The 23,948-nt window shown below is 49.0% G+C and overlaps 1 protein-coding gene and 1 non-coding gene across 5 annotated transcripts; one reads left to right on the forward strand and one right to left on the reverse strand.

Annotated features, from left to right (window-relative positions):
* Positions 1-14: 14 nt before the first annotated feature.
* On the reverse strand, positions 15-20,625 carry LOC139177602 (intercellular adhesion molecule 2-like). Of its 4 annotated transcripts, XM_070773791.1 has the most exons (5): positions 19,712-20,459; positions 12,299-12,403; positions 10,569-10,826; positions 8,993-9,313; positions 15-8,333 (listed from the first exon to the last, which is right to left on the reverse strand). In XM_070773791.1, exons 2-5 carry the CDS (start codon positions 12,357-12,359, stop codon positions 8,218-8,220), a joined length of 756 nt encoding a protein of 251 aa, XP_070629892.1. In that variant the 5' UTR covers positions 12,360-12,403; positions 19,712-20,459; the 3' UTR covers positions 15-8,217. The 4 variants fall into 4 exon arrangements, 2 of the variants coding, with proteins under 2 accessions (XP_070629892.1, XP_070629893.1); XM_070773792.1 differs by lacking the exon at positions 12,299-12,403 and having other exon boundaries at positions 19,712-20,244; XR_011562116.1 differs by lacking the exons at positions 15-8,333; positions 8,993-9,313 and adding an exon at positions 9,320-9,490 and having other exon boundaries at positions 9,673-10,826; positions 19,712-20,625.
* Positions 17,154-17,226, forward strand: TRNAV-UAC (transfer RNA valine (anticodon UAC)). Its single transcript has one exon. It is a non-coding gene; the product is annotated as a tRNA-Val (tRNA).
* Positions 20,626-23,948: the final 3,323 nt, after the last annotated feature.

The raw sequence follows: 23,948 nt of genomic DNA on the forward strand, positions 1-23,948 counted from the left end.
TGATCTCTCAAGCGCTTTGTGGAGCAGAGTTTTATTAAAGTATGAAAAGCACAGACAAAGTTCTGAGGTAGACATGAGAAGGGAATGGGGAGTGCCCCCCTCCCTAGTGTTAGCAAGGGAGTTAGATACTTTTTAAATTAGTAATTACAATAAATCAAAAGATTGTGTTTAGGTTGTAAAGATCTTGCTAGACCCACTGAGTTATATACTTTTTAAATTAGTAATTACAATAAATCAAAAGATTGTGTTTAGGTTGTAAAGATCTTGGTAGACCCCCCTCCCATAATTTACATTTTAAGATAACAGGATTGGCCCCAAGGTTTTCAGGAAGGGAAAACTGCCCTCAAGCAGGATACATTGTTGTTATATAACCCTCAGTACAGAGGGTTTAAACAGAGTTTAAACAGAGTTGTTTGTTGTAATTATCAATTCCTGGGCTTAAAGAAAAAAGCCTCTTATGTGACTAAGGACTTCCCTTATAGCTCAGTTGTGAGACAATCTGCCTGCAATGCAGGAGACCTGGGTTCAATTCCTGGGTCAGGAAGATCCCCAGGAGAAGGAAATGGCAACCCATTCCAGTATTCTTGCTCCTTGCCTGGAGACTGTCAGGGACAGAGGAGCCTGGCGGGCTACAGTCCCTGGGGTCACAAGAGTCAGACACGACTTAGCGACTAAACCACCCATAGCATGTGACTAAGGCTAAGGAATGGAGAGAAAAAGAGATGTTTGTTCTTTCCTCCTCCTTGAGAATTCCAGACCCCTATCACCTCCTCCTTGGGGACCCCAGACTTCTTATCGACCTGCCTAGGAATTGACTCTCTCACTACTATGATGCTGAGAGCCTCGTGATATGAGAACAGACATCAACCCTGGAGCCCATGCCAGCTTCATCACGGAGCTGCAAATAGTCCTGGAGCTCCCGTGTCCCTCTCGTGCCTAACAACCCCTTTCTACACCTGCCAACCCTTCTTACCCCCCCATCCCCAACCAGGCCGTCTCCCCAGAGTGGATGAGTCCCGTCTCCACCACACGGAGACCTTGAACCAACCTGATCTCTGATCCAGGTGAGAGCCCCTTAGAGCCCCGTCCAGGCCCCAGAAGCCACGTGAAAGGCCAACCCTGTCCCATTGATCGCTGCCCCGGCTGGCAGAGGCCTGGGAGACGGAGCCCTCCGTCGACCTCCTCCCCTTCCCCTGTCTCTGGATGACCAGGGCTGCGGGGTCTCCATTTGGCCCAGTAACAGAACTGGAGGTAAGAGGCAAGGATTGCTTTTGTTTCTGTTAGGTAGTGTTAGGTAGGTAGAATAGGGAAAAGGAGTCCAAAATGGCGGTGGCTAAAAGACAAGGAAGGTCCGAGGACCAGAGTGAAGACTTCAGGCAGAACAAACAGAACAAACAGCACTCCTGGCTAAGCCCACTTTGCACAGGGCAGGCTCTCTCTCTCTCCCTCCCCATGCACTCCTCCACTCTCTTCTCTTTGAGTCTTGGATTCTCCTGCTATCTCCTAAATAAAATAGAGCTGTAACACTGATTTGCCTAAGAGCTGTAGCACGGTTTGTCCAAGACCCAAGAGCTGTGACGCGCTGAGGGCTTTAATGTCCGTCGCTCCAAATCTTTGTTGTGACGAGACAAAGAACCGAGGAACATACACTCGCGTGACATCTATGGTGCCGTGACTCGGGTTTAACCTGGCTGAAACAACCCCTTCGTGGAAGAGGCCAAGCACAGCAGGAGCCCAACTCAGCGAAGCTCCCGCGCTAGAAGCGGAAGGCGAAGAAACCCAGCGCAGGGGAAGGCCCATCGTGGAAACCGGGACAGCGATAAACGAACTCAGCAGAAAGCTCACGCGGCCCAGTCTCAGATTCCAGAAGACCTCCAGTTAAGGTAAGAGGTCCTCGCTCCTATGGCTGGAGGGACCTTTACAATCTCTCGTTTCTTGTTTCCTTGAACCTCCCGCAAACAGGCGGGTGGAAGGGGCACAACTGAGGGACTCTGGAGAGGCTGCTCCTCAGCATGTCCCAAAGGCGCTATCTGCTGAGCCCCAGTAGCTGTTACCCAAGCCGGTGGGGGTTCTTCTGTCCTTTCTCTTCTCTGTGCCAAGGATCAGACCAATGAAACTGTGAGCACCTGTCAGATATTTGGCAAATCTTCCAGTGGGCTGTGAAGGGGATTCCTTGGCATGTTTTTCCCACTGCTTTTTCCTCCTGTCCTTCAGCTCTCTCCCGGGACTCAAGCCCGGCCAAAACTAATGAAACTCAGGCTCTGATGTCTCATTGCAAAAATTCATTGAGAGACAAAGCGATAAGAGGTAGATTTGTTAGGATCCAGAGGGAAGCCACGCTTCAGGGTGTGAACCATTGCTGAGGGCAAGGGCTTCGGCCATGGAATTAGGCCTGGCTAGGTTTTGTGAGGGGATGGAATTCATATGCTAATGAGTGAGAGGATCATCCCAGCCATTGGGGAACCACCCACTCCTCCTTCTTCTGACCTTGTGCCTTGGAGCTGTCTTGCCACCTCTGCATGTGTCTGTTGGCTTATAGATTGGGGATTAAGGTTTACTTGAATTTGACTTGTCATCTTGGACCCAATTGATTTTAATTGGTTTACATTATACCCTTGTGCTATGTCATTCTTTCAAAATTTGTGCTCTGCCCCCTTCCCTCCTGTTTCATACTCTTTTCCTGAGCCCCATCCAGACCCACAAGGTTGCCTCTACAATCTTCTGGAGAGACAACCAGAAAATAGCTGGCCTTGGGAGGGAAATACTCTATAATATCCAACCCCCTAATCCTACCCAATACTGGTCACACTGGAGATCTTGGGGACGCCCAAACTCCAGTCCGGAGGGTCCCCGGAGGTCATCACGCCTTGACCTGCCTAGGGATCGGTCTTCGAAAGGTTGTCACGCCTCAACCTGTTCGGGGATCCTCTAGTCCCAGGGGTCCCAGGAGGTCGTCACGCCTCGACCTGCCCAGGGACCCAATCCTCGGGAGGCCGTCACGCCTCGACCTGCCTGAGGATTCGATCTCTAGGAGGCTGTCATGCCTCAGCCTGCCTGGGGATCTGCACCCCGACCCGGGGACGCCTGGCTCTCAGGTTGCAACAGTTCTGGGTAGGATAAGCTTCAGAAAGACTCACCCCTAAGGAAGTCTACCTATGGAAACAGAAAGAAGCCTATTACTTGCGGGACTGTGCCCAGTCTCAGCAATAACTCAGGAGCCCAATGAGAACCCCATTGCCTTTCTGGAGAGGCTAAAAGAGGCACTCCAAAAGTTTACCAACCTGGACTTAGACTCTTACGAGGGACGGGTGATTCCTTTAAAATCACCTGGGACAAATTCCTGTCCCAATGTGCGTCAGATATCAGAATTAAGTTACAGCAGCTACAACAGCAGGACCCTGCTGCCTCTTTAGATGAGATGGTCCAGACAGCCACCAATACCTTTTATAACAGAGAACAGGAGAAGGAGGCCAATGCCCAGGAGAAGGAGAGAAAGAAAGAGACAAGGCATGCCCAGATGCTGGCTGCCCTCCAGAGAAGCCCTATGGCAAACCCCGAGTCCTTGAGGGACAAGGCACGAGACAGATGCCTGATCTGTAGACAGGCGGGGCATTGGGCCCAAGAGTGTCCAAACTGTGACAAGTCTCCTAGAACGGCTTGCCACAAATGCCATCAACTGGGACATTGGGCGGCACTCTGCCCTCGGTACCCAAGAGCCTCAAGGTCAAGCGCCAAGCCTACCCCTCACGATGGTTCGAGAGGACTGAAGCGGCCCGCTCCAGCCAGCCCGCCTGTCACAGATAACCATCACGGGGCTGGAGCCAAGGGTGCGACTGGATGAGGCAGGTAGGTCCAAGAATTTCTTGGTTGACACAGGGGCTACCTACCTACTCTGTCTTGATCTCCTACTCCGGAGCCTTCTCCTCCCAAACCTGTACCATTTTGGGTGCTACAGGAAAAGCAACTACTAAAAGATTCACCCGAGCACTTCTTTGTTGCTGAGATGGACAAATATTTTCCCACCAGTTTCTGGTGGTCCCTGAGTGTCCTACCCCCTTATTGGGAAGAGATATACTCACTAAACTGGGGACCACCCTTGTGATGGGAAGTTTTTCAGCCTCTAGAGCTCTACAGCTCCTGGTTACTACTGAAGAACCCATTACACCTTCAATAGAGAGGGCCCAAAAACTATGGGAAGACAAAATTAACCCCCAGGTGTGGAATCAGGGGATTCCTGGACGAGCCCACCAAGCTGAACCGGTCATCATTGTCCTCTGAGATCCCACTCGGTTTCCTAACTGGAAACAATATCCTCTCAAAAGAGAGGCTTGGGACTTACCTGGGAGTTCAGATTACACACGGGTCCAAGAGGCAGTCCTCTGATCGGGTAAAAGGAATCCTCCAGTTGCCCTCCCCCACGACTCGAAAACAATTGCGAGCTTTCCTGGGGCTAACTGGTTATTGTAGAATCTGGATACCCAGCTATGGTCTAATTGCCCAGCCCTTATATGAAGGCTTAAAGGGATGAGATGATTCAATCCCACTGATGTGGGGAACTCCTCAAAAGGAGGCAGAGGCTACACTAAAACAGGCCTTAACTCAGGCACCTGCCTTGAGGTTGCCAGACCCAGAAAAAGCATCCCAACTTTATGTCCATGAAAGAGAGGGAATAGCCTTGGGAGTGTTAACTCAAAGGTTGGGATCTGAGCCCCAGCCTGTAGCTTACTTATCCAAGAGGCTGGATCCAACTTCCCGAGGTTGGCCCCCCTGCCTTCGAAATCTTGCAGCTATTGCAATCATGATAGAAGATGCTTTAAAACTCTCCTTTGGGGGCAAACTAACTATTTTTACCAGCCACCAAGTAAAACAACTCCTAAATGGGAGAGGCCATTTATGGATGTCTGATCAAAGAATCCTCAGATATCAAGTAATGCTGATGGAAAATCCAGGCCCTACTATATCCCCTTGTGAGGTTCTTAACCCAGCCACCCTCCTACCTACCCCCGAGGGCTCTCTCCCTTTTCACTCTTGTCTAGAAATCTTGGACCCCTGGACAAAACCCCGAGAGGGATTGTCAGAAGATCCTCTGACCAATCCTGAGGAAATCTGGTACACTGATGGAAGCAGCTTTGTCGTGGATGGAAAAAGAAGAGCCGGGTATGCAGTAGTCTCCAATTTTGAGACCATAGAGGCTAAGCCTCTGCTACCAGGTACTTCAGCCCAATTAGCTGAGCTCATAGCCCTGACTCGAGCTTTAGAGCTGGGAAAAGGAAAAAGAATAGCCATTTACACTGACTCCAAGTATGCCTTTTTGGTGCTACATGCACATGCGGCTGTTTGGAAAGAAAGGGGCCACTTGACCACCCGAGGGTCCCCAATCAAATATGGTGATCAGATTCTTCGACTCTTGGAGGCAGTCCATCTGCCCACTGAGGTTTCAGTCTCCCACTGTAAAGGACACCAAAAAGGGAACACTGAAGTGGTACAAGGGAACCAAGCAGCTGATCAGGCAGCTAGGAGAACAGCATTACAGAACCATGACCTAATAGGGATTGCCACCTTAGTTCCACAGGCTAATTTGCCAGAAACTCCTTCATATACTGAAGGTAAGACTCTTAAAGCTAAGAGCGAGGGCTTTCAAGAAGATCATATGGGGTGGTTCCAAAAGGAGGGACTCCTTTTTCTGCCTGGAAACCTCCAATGGAAGTTGGTTAACTCCTTACATGCCACTACTCATTTAGGAGAAAAGGCCCTCCAAAGAGTACTAGAAAGGTCCTTCAGAGGAACAGGCCTCCAAACAACTATAAGACAGGTGGTCTCCTCTTGTCCCACTTGCCAATTAAACAACCCCCAAGGAGCTCAAAGATCCCAGCTGGCCCAGGCATCCAATGACGTGGGGCCTACCCAGGAGAGGACTGGCAGATGGACTTCACCCAGATGCCAGTTTCTCAAGGGTATAAATACCTATTAGTTATGATATATACATTCACAGGATGGATTGAAGGCTTTCCCACCCGGACTGAGAAGGCTGAGGAGGTGGTAAAAAAACTGCTCCATGAAATCATTCCAAGATTTGGTCTGCCCAGGTCATTACAAAGTGACAATGGGACATCATTTACTTCTAAGGTCACCCAAGGAGTCTCGAAAGCATTGGGCATTACTTATTATCTCCATTGTGCCTGGAGGCCTCAATCTTCAGGAAAAGTAGAAAGAGCCAATCAATTCTTAAAATCAGCGATAAAAAAGATAACCCAGGAGACCTCCCTGGGAAGGAAGGAGGCTTTACCAATAGCTCTCCTCTGCACCCGCATTGCCCCTAAGGAACAGGTTGGTCTTAGTCCTTATGAGATGCTATATGGGAGACCTTTTGTTTATGTCAATGACCTCTTCCTAGATCCAGAGGTTCAGACCCTCTAGTCTTATACCATGGCCATTGGGCAATTCCAACAGGATATACGCTTGTGGGGTATGAACCAGGACCCAAAAGATTCTAAAGAGTCACCACTATATGCTCCAGGAACTCCTAATTAAATTAGGAAGTCCTAATTAAAGTCTGGAAAGATGGGTCCCCAAAGGCTCAACTCCAGCCCACATGGAAGGGCCCCTATCCTGTAATACTTTCTACCCCCACAGCAGTCAGGGTACCAGGTACCAGGTACCAGGACATGACTCCTGGATTCACTACTCACGAGTCAAGCCATGGAAGAAAACAGAAGAGGACACTCAATACACCTGTGAGCCCCTGGGAGATCTCAGATACCTATTCAGAACTACCAATGATTGTCATTCTAATGAACACCCCCAAAATCTGGTTTCTGGGGATAAGATTTCTCAGGATAACTCTAAGGAGCCAACACAGCTTGACTGTACTCCAAAACAGACAGGAGATAGACCTTCTGATCCCTGAACAAGGAGGGACTTGAGCCATCCTGGCGATGTGAATTTAAAATTGACTAATGTCCCTACTAGTCCTTGTTACGCTATATTGATGATGCTTATGCTTATTCCATGTACTGTCAATTGTCTAACCTGTTTTGTCTCTGCCCAGGTCAACCAGCTACAACATGCAGTGCCAGTTCAACAAAGATATAAAACTACAGCTGACCATGGAAAATATAACACACCCTTGGACACCGCTATAAGGACTCTGAGGATTGAGACTAGCAAGAGGGGGAGGCCCAATACCCCTCGCTGTCCCAGTTCAGCAGGGAGTAGCCAGAAAGACCTCGACGCCCCTATTCCCAAAGAATTGGGCCTCCCATCTCTTGAGGGGGGAATGTTAGGTAGGTAGAATAGGGAAAAGGAGTCCAAGATGGCGGTGGCTAAAAGACAGGAAGGTCCGAGGACCAGAGTGAAGACTTCAGGCAGAACAAACAGCACTCCTGGCTAAGCCCAATTTGCATAGGGCAGGCTCAGGTGGAGGAAAAAACTTATAAAAGGAGGAGCCAAAGTGCTTTCTCTCGGACTCTGTCCCGCGTACATGCGCACGCGCTCTCTCCCTCTCCCTCCCCATGCACTCCTCCACTCTCTTCTCTTTGAGTCTTGGATTCTCCTGCTATCTCCTAAATAAAATAGAGCTGTAACACTGATTTGCCTAACAGCTGTAGCACGGTTTTGTCCAAGACCCGAGAGCTGTGACGCGCCGAGGGCTTTAATGTCCGTCGCTCCAAATCTTTGTCGTGACAGACAAAGAACCGAGCTTCGTCACAACAAAGATCTGGAGCGACGGACATTGAAGCCCTCGGCACGTCACAGCTCTCGGATCACGTCACAACTCTGGGAACAGTGTCTCTCTGCACCTCTGGGCCAGGGCGGGTCTCCCCAGCCTCCCTCAGGAGGGAGTCACTCAGGGTCCCATGAGGCTGGGTGCCTGGTGCCCGGGCGGGTCGGCCTGGGGGCACACCAGGGCCTGGGTTTGCTGGGGCTCATGAAGGCCTCTGAAGGAGAGGGTGGAGGGAGGCTGAGGAGACATTTGGAGACAGAAGTTCAGCCAGGCCTGGTGGCTCCCCCTGCTGGCCATTCCCAGGAGGCGACACGAAGGCATGGGGTTAAGTCCAGGTGTTTGTATTCAGGCTGCTTCACATGGTCCCTCAGCCAGACCTGGACCGCACCCTAAGGAGCCACACTGAGTTCCAGTGGCCGCCATGACAGTGGCCACGCAGCTCATAGGGGCTGTGCCCGGTGGCTCCATCTCAGCCTCTTCTAAGCGGCTTGCACTCAGGTGTTACTTCTCCGCCGTTGTTTGTACCAGTACAGGAGGACGAATGTCACAAACAAGAGCAGCAGCACTATCACGGTCGCCATGATCACCATCTGGTTGCTGGGCTCGGGCTCTGGGGAGAGAAGGGGTAGAGGTCACAGAAGTCCTCCGGTCCCAGGTGCCAGGCTCCAGAGGGGCAGCTGTCTACCCGTCACCCACCACCCACCCCTGGGCAGCCTGCTGTCACTCTGCATTGCAGGGATGAGTGGCAAATGGTGTTATCACTGGAGGGAAGGAGGACAGGGTCCGGGCCACCAGCCGGCCTCTGTGAGGCCGTGAGGGCAGATGGACTCAGATGGTCCCCTTGCCATGCACTGCCAGACCTCATGGTCTGCGCTGTGGCGTGGTCCAGGCCAAGCCCCTCCCTGGGCAGAGATGAGGGAGCTTCGGCCAAACTCTCTGAAGACAAAGAGGATCTTGACATCTAGGGTCACAGAAGCAGAACTCGAGGGGACCTTAGGAGTCAGTCAGGTCAAATTTATCATTGCAGAGAGGGGTCAAGGCCAGAGAGACGAGCTTGACTTGGTTAAGGTCACCCAGCTCACTCATGACCAAGCAACTAGTCAGGGTCCAAGCTAGGAACTCGCCAGGAGCTCCGGGTAACCCCAGGGATCAAGTGCCGTTTCCCCGAGTGCCTCCCCTGAGCTGGCAGAGAGTAGGGGTAGGGTGTTTTCTTCCCCTGAAGGTCTGAAAGCGAATGTCCCCCCTCCTGATCTGTGGGCTCCCCCTCACCTTTGACTTCAAGCCTCTGGGGATCTGAGACTCTGTGGACAAGGCCACCGCCACGAGAGCGCAGGTCCATCTGGGCCTCGCACGAGAAGTTATGGAGGCTGTCTTCCCTGTGAGCTGTGGTGTTGTGGGTGACCACGGCATCTTGGGGGAAACGTGCTGTCCCCACAAAGGTCTGATTGTACAAGATCTCAGTACCACGGAGCAGGGTGACAGTGAGGCCTTCGAGGGGTGCCACGGCGGGGACCATGCACTCGATGGTGAACAGTGTCCCTATGGCCACTGAGGTGTGCGACAGCGTCAGCAGCACTTGCTTTGGAGGGTCTGCAGGAAAGCGAAGGGAGGTCTGCTCAGGATGGGGGTGCAGCTCGGGCAGGCCCCACCCAGCCCAGACCATCCCCTGTGACCACGGTGTTCTCAGGAAGTGGGCTGGGGCTGGACGGAGGAAGCAGTTCAGGGTGAACGATGTCCTGGGTGGTAGTTTCAGGGACCTGAAGACTTCTGCAATGGACAAGAAAGGAGGTGCCCTGGTGTCTCCAAAGAAAAGGTTCAGAATCAGTTCAGTCAACTAGAAAGATAAAAGTTTTGGCTGTGTCTCTTTCCTCTCCATAAACTCAATAGAAATTTCAAAAATGAAACAGCTGGATGGTTTTGTTGAGAGAGACTTAGAAGGGAGTACTCACTGGAATGGGGCCATGAATTGTGAGGGTCTTCAGGGGCGGAGGCAAGAGTCAGAGCTGCCTTGGTTTGCAGGATCAGGTTTAAAACTATTGCTATCCCTTAGATATTAAACTCCAGGGTTCCCTGAGTTTCCTTTTTTTTTTTTTAAATCCAAGAGTTATTTCTTTGGTTGTGCCAGGTCTTAATTGTGGTATGTGGGATCTAGTTCCCTGACCAGGGACCAAACCCGGGTCCCCTCCATTGGGAGTGCATAGTCTTAGCCAATGGACAACCAAGACATCTCCCTGGGTTCATTTTGAACTGGAATACCTAGCCCCCATTACCCCAGGATAATGTGGTAGATTTAGGACATCTTTCTCCTCATTTGTCCACTGATGACAGTCCTGAGCGATACCCTGGGTGCCGAGCTTCCAGGAGAACCTTGGTCTCTCCATGGTCTCTGTGACCCATGGACAGGTGTGTGTGTGTGTGGTCACACATTTGGAAAGGGCCCTCAGGGGAAGATAAGACCACGACCTTCTCTCCAGGAGGTGAATGGGTTACTGGAGAGTGTGCCAGCCCTCCTGATGCAGTCCCTGCTGCTTGTCAGGGCATGTGGGGTGTTCTGGTGATGGGGGTGCTCCCCAGCTGGGAGGAGACAGAGGGAAACGACTTTTAGGTTTGTCTAAACCTGCTTGGATTGTCTGCTTCTGAGCAAATCTCAAAATCCCAGTTGCTGGCAGGGTTCGAGGAGGCCAGGGGAGGGTGTGAGCAGATTCTGAGCCTGTGCCTGGATCCAGAAGCCCAGGGAGGTGCCGGCCATAGGAGAGTGCCCAGGAGCAGTGACAGAGCAGCTCGTTGTGGGTTTGCAGACACAGGCTCCGGCCTCGGGGAGCAGGGCCCCGTGGGCGACACTCACAGAACACGGTGATGTTGAAAACTTTCGTCTCCTGCTTGCCGGCGCAGGTGAAACTGCACAGGAGCTGCTCATCCTTGGAGATGTTGTAGACCCTGAACAGCTTCCACTGAGCCTGGCTGTCCAGGAGAGTCTTGTTTAGGTGTGTCTCTAGAACAAGTTTCTTGGGGTCCGTACAACTGGCAGTGCAATTAATCACTTGAACCTCTCCAGACCCCACCATCAGGTGCTCTGGGCCCTCGAACACCTTCTCATCAGACCCTGGAAGGACAGAAAACTGCTCAGCGGACACCCCCACTGCCCTGCCTGGCGGGGCTGCCCACGATGCGCAGTCTCATCAATGGGTCCCTTCTGCTCCTCCCTCTGTTCAGACATTACTGCCTCTCGTCTAGACCAAGGGGGATGCTCCCTAGCTGTCTCCCTGCCCCTGACTGCTCTTCCAGCTTGTCCCCTCCAGGTGAGTCTTCCTCATGCACATCTTCTATCCCCATTGAGATTATATTCGAACTCGCTCCCGAGCCAAATTACCCCTCCTCTGAAGGCCTCCCTGACCTGGAGGTGGATCGAGTCCCCTCAGGCCCCATGTCCATGAGTTCAGCTCCTCCCTCACTCCTTCCCTCTCTTCTGCAAATCCTTGTGGAATACTAGCTGTGTAGCAGGCACTGTTCTAGGCTCTGGGGAGCCATCAGAGACCAAAGAAATTCAAAGGTTGCCCTTGTGGAGCTCCTGCTGCTGCGAAGGACACAGAGTAACCAACAAGCCAACTAGCCAGCCTGTCAATTGGTGGGTAGCGCCCCAGACAGGAAATAGGGAGTGGGGTGGGGCTGCTGCGTTAAATACTGTGCTCAGGACAGGTTTCATGGGAACAGTGACATTTGAGGAAAGGAGGAAGGAAATGGGGGGAGCTTATCTGCCAGTGTCTGCTAGGGCAGAAAACCAGCAGCGCCAAAATCCTGGTGGAGAAGACAACAGGATGGCTGGAGCCCAGTGAGGAAGAAGGCCAAGAATCGGAACTGATCTCGGCCAGCTGGGCCTGTGCTCTGTCCTGTGTTCCCACCACACCCACACGCCCACATCTAGCCCTCAGCTGGGGAAAGAGAAAGGTTCTCTAGGGAGAGAGAGAGAGCTGCCTTTGAATCCCGAGTTTGCCAGCTCTGTGGCCTTGGGCAAAGTGCTTTCCTTTTCTGAGCCTCAGTTTCTCCATCTGTCAAATGGGCTAGTAATCCCTTTCCTGCATGGTCGTCATGAAGGCACCTGACAGGTTTTCAAAAAAAGAGTGCTCATACCTGGAGGCATTCTCCTTCCCTGTCCCCTGGGCCACCCAGAAGGGGCTTTGTTTGCACGTTGATGGTCAGCAGAAGACGATGCCCTCCACTGACCTCTACTGTCCACTGGGCCGCCCCTGAAGACCCGCTGGGACGTTCCCTTACTTTCCCTGAGCCCCAGCCTCCTTGGTCTCCCATCAGTCTCCACGACCTGCCACATCCACACACCCTGAAGTTATGGGGTCTGTTCAACCAAAAGTGTGAAGGCCAGGTCCCCCATCTGCTACCCTGGGTCATGGAGTCATGGGGAAACCAGGCTTGCATAGCATCCCGCACCCGTGGTGGGCAGCCGCTGTGCTCAAAGCTTCAGCGACTTCTGGACCAGGACCCCCTTCTCCACACAGCACCAGGGGAACAGGTGCCCTAACCTCTGGCGGGAACACACCCAGTCTGGACCCCCAGGCTCACCTCGGCAACAGAGCATAGCGAGAAAGGCTTCAAGCATTCCCCAGCCACCAAAAGGGGACATCTTGGGTGGCGTCCGCAGGCTCAGAGGGAACGGCTGAGGCCTGCCTGCAGAGAGGTGAAGGGCTCCCGTCAAGCAGGCAGCGGGGAGGACTTGCAGTTGCAGTCCTGAACCCCCAGCCTTCTGTAAGCTGATGACTGTATTTCCTCTCATTATCTGAGTGATCTTGGGGAGGCCACATGGAAGGCCAGCTCCCAGGGCCACAGGTCTGCAAGAAGCTGGGCAGAGGAAGCCAGGAGTCAGCTGATAAGCAGGACATACCTAGTCCTCCTGGCACGCTGCCATCAGGGGTGAGGCAGGCACACGGGGCTCATGTGTGTGTGATGCATGTGCACACGGGGCATTTACCGCTACAAGCCCCAAATCTGGAGAGCCCTGAATCCCACAGGACACTTTTTTGGTGTCAACAAGGGAGGGACTTTCCAAGTTGGAAAGAAGGTTTGGGAGGCAATAGCTGGACATTCTCCCCTGTCCTCTGCCCCTCCCCTTTTACATTTCTGGTGATGCACACGGGTCCTCAGGCACTTTCTTGTCTGTTTTCTTAGCTAAATATGATTTCACGTTACTAATTCAAGGAGGAAGGAAAAGGAAACCAACATTTCACTGATGCCAATTCTCTGTTAGGGACTAATTTAAGGTTTAATATATCGTCTCATTATCACACCAAATCTACCAATGTTGATTGTGCATCTGAGGAAGTTCAGGGCTCAGGTGAATTAATAACTTGCCTAAATCACAACGATATTAGGTGATGGAATGGCTGTGAGAATTTAGGAATGAGGAGTGGTTGGTTGGAGAATTGATGGTTGCCAAGATTAAAGGGAGGGAGACATGGACTGAAAGAGCAGAGAGGACTTTAGGACGGAGAAGCTGCTCTGTTTGCTACTACAATGGTGCATATGTGTCAGCACACACTTGCCCAAACCCACAGAATGTACACACCAAGACTGAACCGTAATGTCAACTATGATCTTTGGGTGATAATGACGTGTCAATGCAGGTTCATCAGTCATGAGAAACGGACCACTCTGCTGGGTGATGTTGGTAACAGGAGAGGCTGTGCATGTGTGGGGACAGGAGGTATGTGGCAAGTCTCTACTTCCCCTAAGTTTTGCTCTAAGCCTTAAACTGCTCTTCTAAAAAGAAGTCTACTAAAAAAATGGGGGTAGTAGAGGACAGAGGAGGTGGTGTGTTACAGTCCATGGGGTTGAAAGAGTCGACACGACTTAGAGACGGAACAACGACAGAAAAATAGCTCAAACACAACACCCTGGAGGGCAGCCTTCTGGGTCAGGATGCTTGTCAGCCGTGGATGATTGTTGCAAATGCAGGCTTTTATGACTTCCCTGGCGTTCCAGTTGTTAAGACTCTGCTTCCAAGTGTTTGATCCCTGGTCTGGGGAACTAACATTCCATATGGGCGTTCCATATGTGCGTGGCATAGCCAAAAATAAAGAAACTGCAGGTTTTTAAACTCAATTTTTAGCAAGTTTAGAGGAAGTCATTTACTCGGTCATTTCTAAATGTTTATCTCAAATTACATTTGTAAAATATGTATTTACTTGGCTGCACCAAGTCTTAGTTCTGGCATGCGGGATCTAGTTCCCTGACCAGGGATGGAACCCAGGCCCCATGCGTGGGAGCTGGAAGTCTTAGCCACTGGACCACCAGGGACGTTCCTCAGATTACACTTTAAAAGATATTTAAACACAAAACCCAGGTCTACATTGTTTATGAGACACATCTAATGAGTAAGAGTGTCGAATGGTGGAATGAAAAAAGATACACCAGGCAAAAGCTAACCAAAAGAAAAGCTGGGAAAGGTTTATTCATATCAAAGAAGAAGGAATTTTAAGACAAAAAATATTTATTAGGGATACAATGAGTACCTAGATTAAACAGTCAATTCATACAGAAATTATAATTGTTGTAAACTTGTAAGCACTTAGCTTGAAGGAACAACAAAGAGATAAAACCATCATCATAGCAAGAAATTTTAATACAACATATCTCTATTATGAATACTGAAGCAAACATGAAAAGATGCTCAGCATCATTCATCAGGAGGGAAAGGCACATCAAAGCCACAATGAGACATCACCCCACCAATGTCAGAATGGTTATCATCAAAGACAACAAATAAAAACATTGGCAAGGGTGTGGAGAAAGGGGAGCCCTCGTGTCCTCCTGGTGGGATTGTAAATTGGTGCGAATGCTGTGGAGAAATGTGTAGAGGTGCCTCAAAAATTAGAAATAGAACTGCCGTATGATCCAGCAATTTCACTTCTGGGTATCCTCCTGAAAAAAACAAAAGCACTAATTCGAGGACATACATGTGCATCAATGTCCACTGTGGCATCATTTCCAGTGGCCAACATGGGAAAGCCACCTGAATGTTCATCCATAGATGCATGAGTAAAGATGGGTTTGGTATAATACACAACGGAATATTATTCAGCCATAAAGAATGAAATCTTGCCATTTTCGACAACATGGACAGACCTAGAGGGTATTATGCCAAGTGCAACGACTCAGACAGAGAAAGACAAACACCATGTGATCTCACACATATGCAGAATCTGAAAAACAAAACAGACAAAACCAGAACCAGGCTCCTACATGTAGAGAACAAATGGGTGGTTGCTGGAGGCGAAGGGGCCGAGCAGGGTCCAAAATAGATGAATGGGACTAAGAGGAGCAAAGCACCAATTACAGAGGAAGCCACAGGGATGTAACACAGCATGAGGAATATGGTCAGTAACACCGGAATAACTTTGTATGGAAGCAGGTGGACACTAGACTTGCTGTGGTGATAACTGCATAATGTAGGCAAATACCAAAGCCCTGTGTAGAACACCTGAGGGTTACATAATACTGTATATTATAAGCCAGTCTAAAAATATGAAGTAATGTATCTTGCAATTCACAAAAGAAGAAGACTATAGATTCATAGAAACAGAAAGCAGAACAGTGGTTGCCAGGGCCTGGGGGCAGGGGGAAATGGTGAGTTGTTTGTTTAATGGGTATAGACTTTCAGTTTTGTGAGATAAAATTAAGTTTTGAGATCCATCGTGAAACAATGTGAATGTAACCCAACCAAATGTACATTGAAAAAGAGTTATGTGGTGTATTTTGTGTTAGGTGTATTTTACCATAAATGAAAATTTAATTTACACAACATTGCAAATCTTCAGTAAGCTTAAAAATTCAAAACTTATAAAAATTAAAAACTTATAAATCATTTATGCCAAGAAATATGAAACCAAGTAGAATAAGTCTTAGAAAAAGTCAGTTCAGTTCAGTCGCTCAGTCGTGTCCGACTCTTTGCGGACATGCAAAAAGTACCTAACTTGATTGAAGAAGAAATAAAAAGCCTGAACAGTTGTCCAACTCTTATAGAAACTACATCCATAATTTGAAATCTCCCCACAAAGGAAATATCAAGTCTAGATAGCATTACAGAAGTTTAAGTAGGGATAATTTTAATCTTACAAAAACTCTCTCTGAGAATGAAAATAGCAGGAACACGCTGTCTAAGAGGCCAATGGAACCTTAATGCCAAAATGAGACAAGAATAGGATGAAATAGAAAAATTAGAAGCCAGTGTCACTCGTGAATACAAATGCAAAATAAAAACACAAACAGACCAAATCTAGCCATGTGTTAAAAATATTAGACATCATATCCAAGTTAGGCTTAGCTATGAAAAGCTGGTCGCATGATAGAATAGAAAGCTGCAAATGTCATTTATTATTGTCGGAAATAGTAAATTTTGGTGCTTTATGTCACGATACTTCTGCCCTCCTCTGAAATCCTCTGTATTTACAGCAGAAAATTTCCTGCAACCTGAGACTCACCTTATGTTCCATGACCCCACCTCAAGTTTATACCATGTTTCCTTTTTGCTTTTTTGCCTCAGGGTCTTCTTCAATGCTCTAGGAGTCACTTAGATACCTGTTAGTGTTTCTTAGAAGCCTAGGAGTGTCAAGTTCCCTAACATGAAACCCTCAATCAAGGAGAGGCCAAGAGCTAGGAGAAACATGGTCCAGCCTCTTTCTTTTGGGGAGGCAGTTCTAGCCAGCATCCTGTAGACATATCAGAGATTCTGAAAGGCTTGAACTCCATTTGCTTACACCTGCAACATCAATTATGCATCTTCTTTGGCTTTCTCTCCCCTGGTTCAGTCTTACTCCTTCACTCCCTACTTCCTGGCCTCAATAATTCAGTAATCTACCTGAATTGAAGTCCTTGTTGCAGGCTCTACTCTGAAGGAGTGCAAACTAAAATCTTATGTTACAGATTTAAGAAGAAAAAACGTATGATCATCTTAACAGATCTAGAAAAAAAATGATGACATTCAATATTCTTTCATGATAAAACTTCTTAGCAGACTAGAAGGAAATATCCTTAACATGATAAAGGAAACTTAGAAAAAGTTTGCATGTGTACTATTATTTTTTTAACATCTGTATTATCTTTTTAATGAGTACATCTTCAGAGTAATTTGTTTAAAATCTGGACCCAAACAAGGATGCCCACTATCTTTGCTTCTATGTTAACATTTTACCACATGTCCTTGACAATATAGTAAGACAAGAAAAAGAAATTAAAGGACTAGGGATGGGAAAAGAGCAAAATCATCAGTTTTTTCATATGATGTGGTTGCCTAGATAGAACATTCAAATGAATGATTCAAAATAATCAGAGATTCTAGCAAGACAGCTAGCTGTAAGATCAATATCCAAAAAGAAATTGCTTTTGTATAGAACAGGAACATACAAAAATGTAATTTAGGACTTCCCTGGTGGTCCAGTGGTTAAGACTCTGCACTTACACTCCAGGGGCCACAGGTTTGATCCCTGGTCAGGGAAGTTCTGCATGTTGCACAGAGCATCCAGGAAAGAAAAGGAATTTTAAAAGCACACTATATTACAGCAGCAAAAAGATAGAAGTGATACATATACAGAAACAAAAAGATAGCAGAATATAAGACTTAAAGTCAGAAAGTTCTAAAACACAATTGAAAGACATTGAACACAATTTAAATAAATGTAGAACCCGCCCATGTTCGTGACTAAGGGATTCAATATTATAATGAGGACAATTTTCTTCCTATAGATTTAATGCAATTCTAATAGATCCCAATAAGGGATTTCATGGAAAACAAAAGATGATTCTAAACCTTATAATGGAAAGAACAAAAGGACCAAGACACCCCTAAAGAAGAATAAAATGAGGGGATTTGCGCTACTAGATATGAAGACTTACTATAAAATATAATTTTAGTGTAGATGTAGGCAAATTAACCAGTGGAACGGTAAAGTGCCCAGAAATAGTCTTGTGTGAAACTCATACCTGACAAACATGGCCCTGGAGATCACTGGGTGGAGAAGGAGATAAAAATGAATGATGCTTGATCAACTGGTCAACTATGTGGAGAAAAAGGATGGGAAACGTATCCCTCATCCCTACATTGCTCCCTTCATTGGGAGGGATGTATCCCTTCATTCCTCACCCGGAATGAAGAAATCAATTCTATCTAATTTAAAGATTTACATGTAAAAGAACACTTTAAAAACTTTTATAAGAAAATATATACTTAGTCACTCAGTCGTGTCCAACTCTGTGACCCAGTGGACGGTAGACAGCCAGGCTCCACTGTCCATGGGATTTCCCAGGCGAGAATACTGGAGTGGGTTGCCATTTCCTACTTCAGGAGATCTTCCTGACCTAGGGGTCAAGCCCTTGGCTCCTGCAGTGGCTCCTGTGTTGCAGGCAAATTCTTTACCTGCTGAACCACCAGGGAAATCCATAAAAACTATAGGAGAGTATGTTTATGTCCTTGGGGCAAGGGAGGATTTCCTAAGCGAGACCTCAAGATCACCACTGCTAGAAAAAACAACTGAGAATTTTGAGTATATTAAAGACATGATGAACATTTCAAAGAAAACAAAATGTCTCGGAGCAAGGGAAATTAAAACCACATTGAGGAACCACTTTATATCTACTAGATTGGCAGAAGTTAAGAAAGTCGACAAGACCAATTGTTGGAGAGGCTGTGGGTCAATAGGAACTCGTATATTGCTGGTGAGAGTGTATTTTGGTTCTCTGAGAAATAATCAGGCATTATCTCCTAATGCTGAATAGTGCCATTCCCTATAACCCACAATTCCACCCTTAGATATATGCCCTAGAGAAACTCTTGCACTAAGAACCAGAAGACCTGTCCCCTTCTTACTATCTGTATGACCCTGGGCAAGTCGCTTTAATCTCTGTGTGCCTCAGTTTTCTCTTCTGTAAAATGGGATTAACCATAACACATTCCTTATGGGAATGGTGTATAGATTAAACTAATTAAATGACAATATTAACAAGTATTCAAAACAGTAGCTGGCACACAGTTTATGTTATAGAACTATTACATCAAATGAAAATAAATGCATAAGTGATAAAGCACTAAACTGCATATGTGATAAAGCACTAAATTAAAGAAAGAATCAAGAGAACAATAAAAACAGACTTTGGGAGGCTGGTTATTTATGTCTGGGTGGGAGGTGAGTAGCACAGTAGGTAGATGGAAAGTTTAGTGGTAGTTCGTCCTTGGGTTGAGTGTTGGGTTCAGGGCTGATTGTTACATTATCTTACTGTGCAATGCACATGCATGTTACATAGATGTGTTCATTATGTGTCACATAGTAAATTTCACAAAAGAATACAAAGGGAAAAGAGAAATTCCCACATATCTAGAAAGAAGAGGCTCCTTGAGACTATGAGCCACAGGATAGGAAAGTCCCTTCTAACCAGGTAGGACTTCATTGAATGGGATTCATCAGGAACCTTGGGTGTGACCCCAAGAGGCTGGGGACTATACTTGTCCCCTAAGCATCAGCTCTGAGCTCAGTCCAGATGACCTGGACCCACGTGGGCCATGGTGGGAAGGCAGCCCCAGGCTTCTAAGAGGGTTGTGTGGTTGACAGAGCAGGGGAGGAAGAGAAAGCACAAAAACAGGATATAACCACAGAGCAATAGGCCATACAAGCTGAAGATCCCCTGGTTGGGGATCTTAGTTCCTCAACCAGGAATTAAGCTGGGGTCACAGCAGTTCTTGTGTGGTTGACAGAGCAGGGGAGGAAGAGAAAGGACAAAAAGAGAAAATAACCACAAAGCAATAGGCTGTTGGACTCGAGAGATGGCTGGCTGAGCTCCTCATGCAATGACCAAGGAGCCGGAGGAAATTTTGTAGCAACTGCTTATGGGGAGAGAGGGAGAAAAAGAACAAGAACTCAAGTGTTGATTGACAATCTATCCCAAGCCCTTTCCACTCTTCCAAGAGGGAAGCAGGGAGCATCACCTTACCTGTATCAGCAAACGGGTGATACCGTGGTGGATAAACAGGGTGGCTGAGGTCCAGCTTCCAGCAGCCGTTGTTCCCTGGGCTGCTGCTGGTTCAACAAGTGTTGCCTGGTTTTTGACTGATTTCCCTTCTCAGAAGTCACGTGCTTCCTGTCTCAGCTCTGACCTCACACTAACATCACTTTCTGTTTATTACCTCTTGTTTTAAGCCCGGGTAAATATATACCGGGGCTTCCCAGGTGGCTCATTGTTTAAGGAGCCGCCTGCCAATGTGGGAGCCGATTCCTGAGTCAGGAAGATCCCCTGGAGAATGAAATGACACCCCACTCCAGTGTTCTTGCCTGGGAAATCCCAAGGACAGAGGAGTCTGGCAGGGTATAGTGCATGGGGTCCCAAATAGTCAGACGTGACTGAGCATGCACGCATGCATTCAAGGGACCAAGACCGTTGAGGCCACACAAGCTGAAGACTCCCTGGTGGGGATCTTAGTTCCTCAACCAGGAAGTAAGCTCGGGTCACAGCAGTGAAACTGCTACTCATCACTGGACCAGCAGGAAATTCCCTCTGCACTCTTTTTTTCTTTTTTTTGATGTGTGGCTTCTGTGCTCCTGGGAGCCTTGGATAAATGAGACAGATCCGGGATGAATCACCCTCTGAACCCCTGCAGGAGGCTTGTCGACATCAGGGAGCAGGGTCTTCCCTGTATACGAATCCCCAACCACCAAACTCTTCTACTTACAACTAAGAACGATTGTGTTCTGAGATCTTTTCACATCTGCCACTTCACCTAACAATTAAAAAAACCCTCCCCTGGCAGAGTAGTTTTGTACCAAGAGGCAGAGTTTCAGAGCTGGTGCTAGACAGCCAGCTGGGCTCACTCACAAGCAGAGGTTTTGCTCTCACAGGCCTGCCCCTCAGCGCCTACCACTGAAAGTCCTGGCTTAGGAAAGACACAAATGAGTGTGTGTCCGGGAGCAAGACAGGGCTTTCCCGGTGGCCGAGTGGTAAAGAGTCCACCTGCCGACGCAGGAGATGCAGGAGGCTGGGGTTCGATCACTGGGTAGGAAGATCCCCCAGAGGAAGGAATGGCAACCCCTTCCATATTCTTGCCTGGGGAATCCCTGGACAGATAACCCTGGCGGACTACAGTCCACGGGGTTGCAAGGAGTCGGACACGACTGAAGAGACTGAGCACAGCGCAGACAGGAGCAGGGGCAGGGAGTCTGACACTGTGTCCCCTTCCATTTGCACAACCCCCAGCTCTCCTTGGAGGGTCAACAGGAGGAAGAGACGGAACCGCAGGAGGAGGGCCCTCTGGGTTTCCACCACACTACCTGCCCTGCCCGCTGCCAGCCCTGGGCCCCCTGCTCCCCGGGCCAGGCCCTCTCCTTCCCCCTCGCCTACACCAGCCCTGCTTGCAGGACTCGACTGAGGTTCAGCACCACCATCCAGCATCTGAGAAAAGGGGAGCTCAGTGAGGCTGGGGGTCTGGGTGCTGTCAGGTCCTTGCCCTGGGGTTGGAAGAGGGAGCCAGGGGCCAGCGGTGGTGCGGGGAGACCTGTGGGTGAACTTGCTGAGGCCACCCCAGGAACTCTGATGGGGATCTCTTTTCTCTTCCCCATCTCAGCAGAGCCGTGCCCGACCCCCACCCACCAGTGCCATGGGAACTGTGGGTGCAGATGTATCCCCGGCTTCAGGTAGGGACCGGGTGGGTGGTCAGCAGGGCCTAGGCCAAGGGAGAAATCGGAATGCTGGAAGGGCCATGTGCCCTGGGGCGGTGGGGGCTGGTCTTATTATTACCACAGACCAGGGTTCTGTCCCCTTAACTTTTCTTCCTTGGGGTCCACTGAGGCAGGGGGTAGTCACGGTGAGGGTGCTTCTCCCCCCAGACTACTGATAGCTTCCAGTGAAGGGTCTCAGACTCGTGATCTCCAAAGAAAAAGATTTAGCTTAGGGACCAGAGACCAGGCGTGATCTCTCAAGCGCTTTTATGTAGCAGAGTTTTATTCAAGTATGAAAAGCACAGAGAAAGTTCTGAGGTAGACATGAGAAGGGAAGGGGGAGTGCGTCCCCTCATTAGTGTTAGCAAGGGAGTTATATACTTTTTAAATTAGTAATTACAATAAATCAAAAGATTGTCTTTAGGTTGTAAAGATCTTGGTAGACCCCCCTCCCATAATTTACATTTTAAGATAACAGGATTGGCCCCAAGGTTTTCAGGAAGGGAAAACTGCCCTCAAGCAGGATACATTGTTGTTATATAACCCTCAGTACAGAGTTTAAACTGAGTTGTTTGTTGTAATTATCAGTTCCTGGGCTTAAAGAAAAAAGCCTCTTATGTGACTAAGGACTTCCCTTATAGTTCAGTTGTGAGACAATCTGCCTGCAATGCAGGAGACCTGGGTTCAATTCCTGGGTCAGGAAGATCCCCAGGAGAAGGAAATGGCAACCCATTCCAGTATTCTTGCTTCTTGCCTGGAGAATCTCAGGGACAGAGGAGCCTGGCGGACTACAGTCCATGGGGTCACAAGAGTCAGACACGACTTAGCGACTAAACCACCCATAGCATGTGACTAAGGCTAAGGAATGGAGAGAAAAAAAGATGTTTGTTCTTTTCTCCTCCTTGAGAATTCCAGACCCCTTTCACTTCCTCCTTGGGGACCCCAGACTTCTTATCGACCTGCCTAGGAATTGACTCTCTCACTACTATGATGCTGACAGTCTCGTGATATGAGGACATCAACCCTGGAGCCCACACCAGCTTCATCACGGAGCTGCAAATAGTCCTGGAGCTCCCGTGTCCCTCTCGTGCCTAACAATCCCTTTCTACACCTGGCAACCCTTCTTACCCCCCCATCCCCAACCAGGCCGTCTCCCCAGAGTGGATGAGTCCCGTCTCCACCACACGGAGACCTTGAACCAACTTGATCTCTGATCTGGGTGAGAGCCCCTTACAGCCCCGTCCACGCCCCAGAAGCCACGTGAAAAGCCAGCCCTGTCCCATTGATCGCTGCCCCGGCTGGCAGAGGCCTGCGAGACGGAGCCCTCCGTCGACCTCCTCCCCTTCCCCTCACTCTGGATGACCAGGGCTGCAGGTTCTCCATTTGGCCCAATAACAGAACTGGAGGTAATAGGCGAGGATTGCTTTTGTTTCTGTCACGCGAGTGTATGTTCCTCGGTTCTTTGTCTTGTCACAACAGAGATTTGGAGCAACAGACATTAAAGCCCTCGGCGTGTCACAGCTCTCGGGTCTTAGACAAATTGTGCTACAGCTCTTAGGCATATAAGTGCTACAGCTCTATTTTATTTAGAAGATAGCAGGGGAGAGAGAGAGAGAGAGAGAGAGAAAGGGACGGAGGGAAGGAGGGAGGGAGGGAGGGAGGGAGAGAGAGAGAGTGAGAGAGAGAGAGAAAAAAGAGCGCATGCACGTGGGAGAGAGAGTCTGTGAGAAAGCGCTTTGGCTCCTCCTTTTATATGTTTTTTCTTCCACCTGGGCCTGCCCTATGCAAATTGGGCTTAGCCAGGAGTGCTGTTTGTTCTGCCTGAAGTTTTCACTCTGGTCCTCAGACCTTCCTTTGACCTTCCTTGTCTTTTAGCCACCGCCATTTTGGACTCCTTTTCCCTATTCTACCTACCTAACATTTCCATGGCTCTCAGAAAGACCAGAGTGGCAGGGGAGGCCTGGCGGGAGGTTCCTGGAGCCAAGCCATTGGGGCCCCCACATTCATCCCTGGATGCTGGCTCTGTTGGCTGAAGAGAGAAGTCAGAGCCATGTCCTGGAGGGCCACGTGGGAACAGAATGTCTCTCTGCCCCTCTGGGCCAGGGTGGGTCACCCACACTCCCTCAGGAGGGAGTCACTCAGGGTCCCATAGGATGGGTGCCTGGTGCCCGGGTGGGTCGTCCTGGGGGCACACCAGTGCCTGGGTTTGCTGGGGCTCAGGAAGGCCTCTGAAGGAGAGGGCGGAGGGAGGCTGAGGAGACATTTGGAGACAGAAGTTCAGCCAGGCCTGGTGGCTCCCCCTCCTGGCCATTCCCAGGAGGCGACACGAAGGCATGGGGTTAAGTCCAGGTGTTTGTATTCAGGCTGCTTCACATGGTCCCTCAGCCAGGCCTGGACCACAGCCTAAGGAGCCACACTGAGTTCCAGTGGCCGCCATGACAGTGGCCACACCGCTGATAAGGGCTGTGCCTGGTGGCTCCGTCTCAGCCTCTTCTAAGCGGCTTGCACTCAGGTGTTAC

This window comes from Bos indicus, chromosome 19 (genome assembly GCF_029378745.1).
Source record: "Bos indicus isolate NIAB-ARS_2022 breed Sahiwal x Tharparkar chromosome 19, NIAB-ARS_B.indTharparkar_mat_pri_1.0, whole genome shotgun sequence".
NCBI lineage: Eukaryota > Metazoa > Chordata > Mammalia > Artiodactyla > Bovidae > Bos > Bos indicus.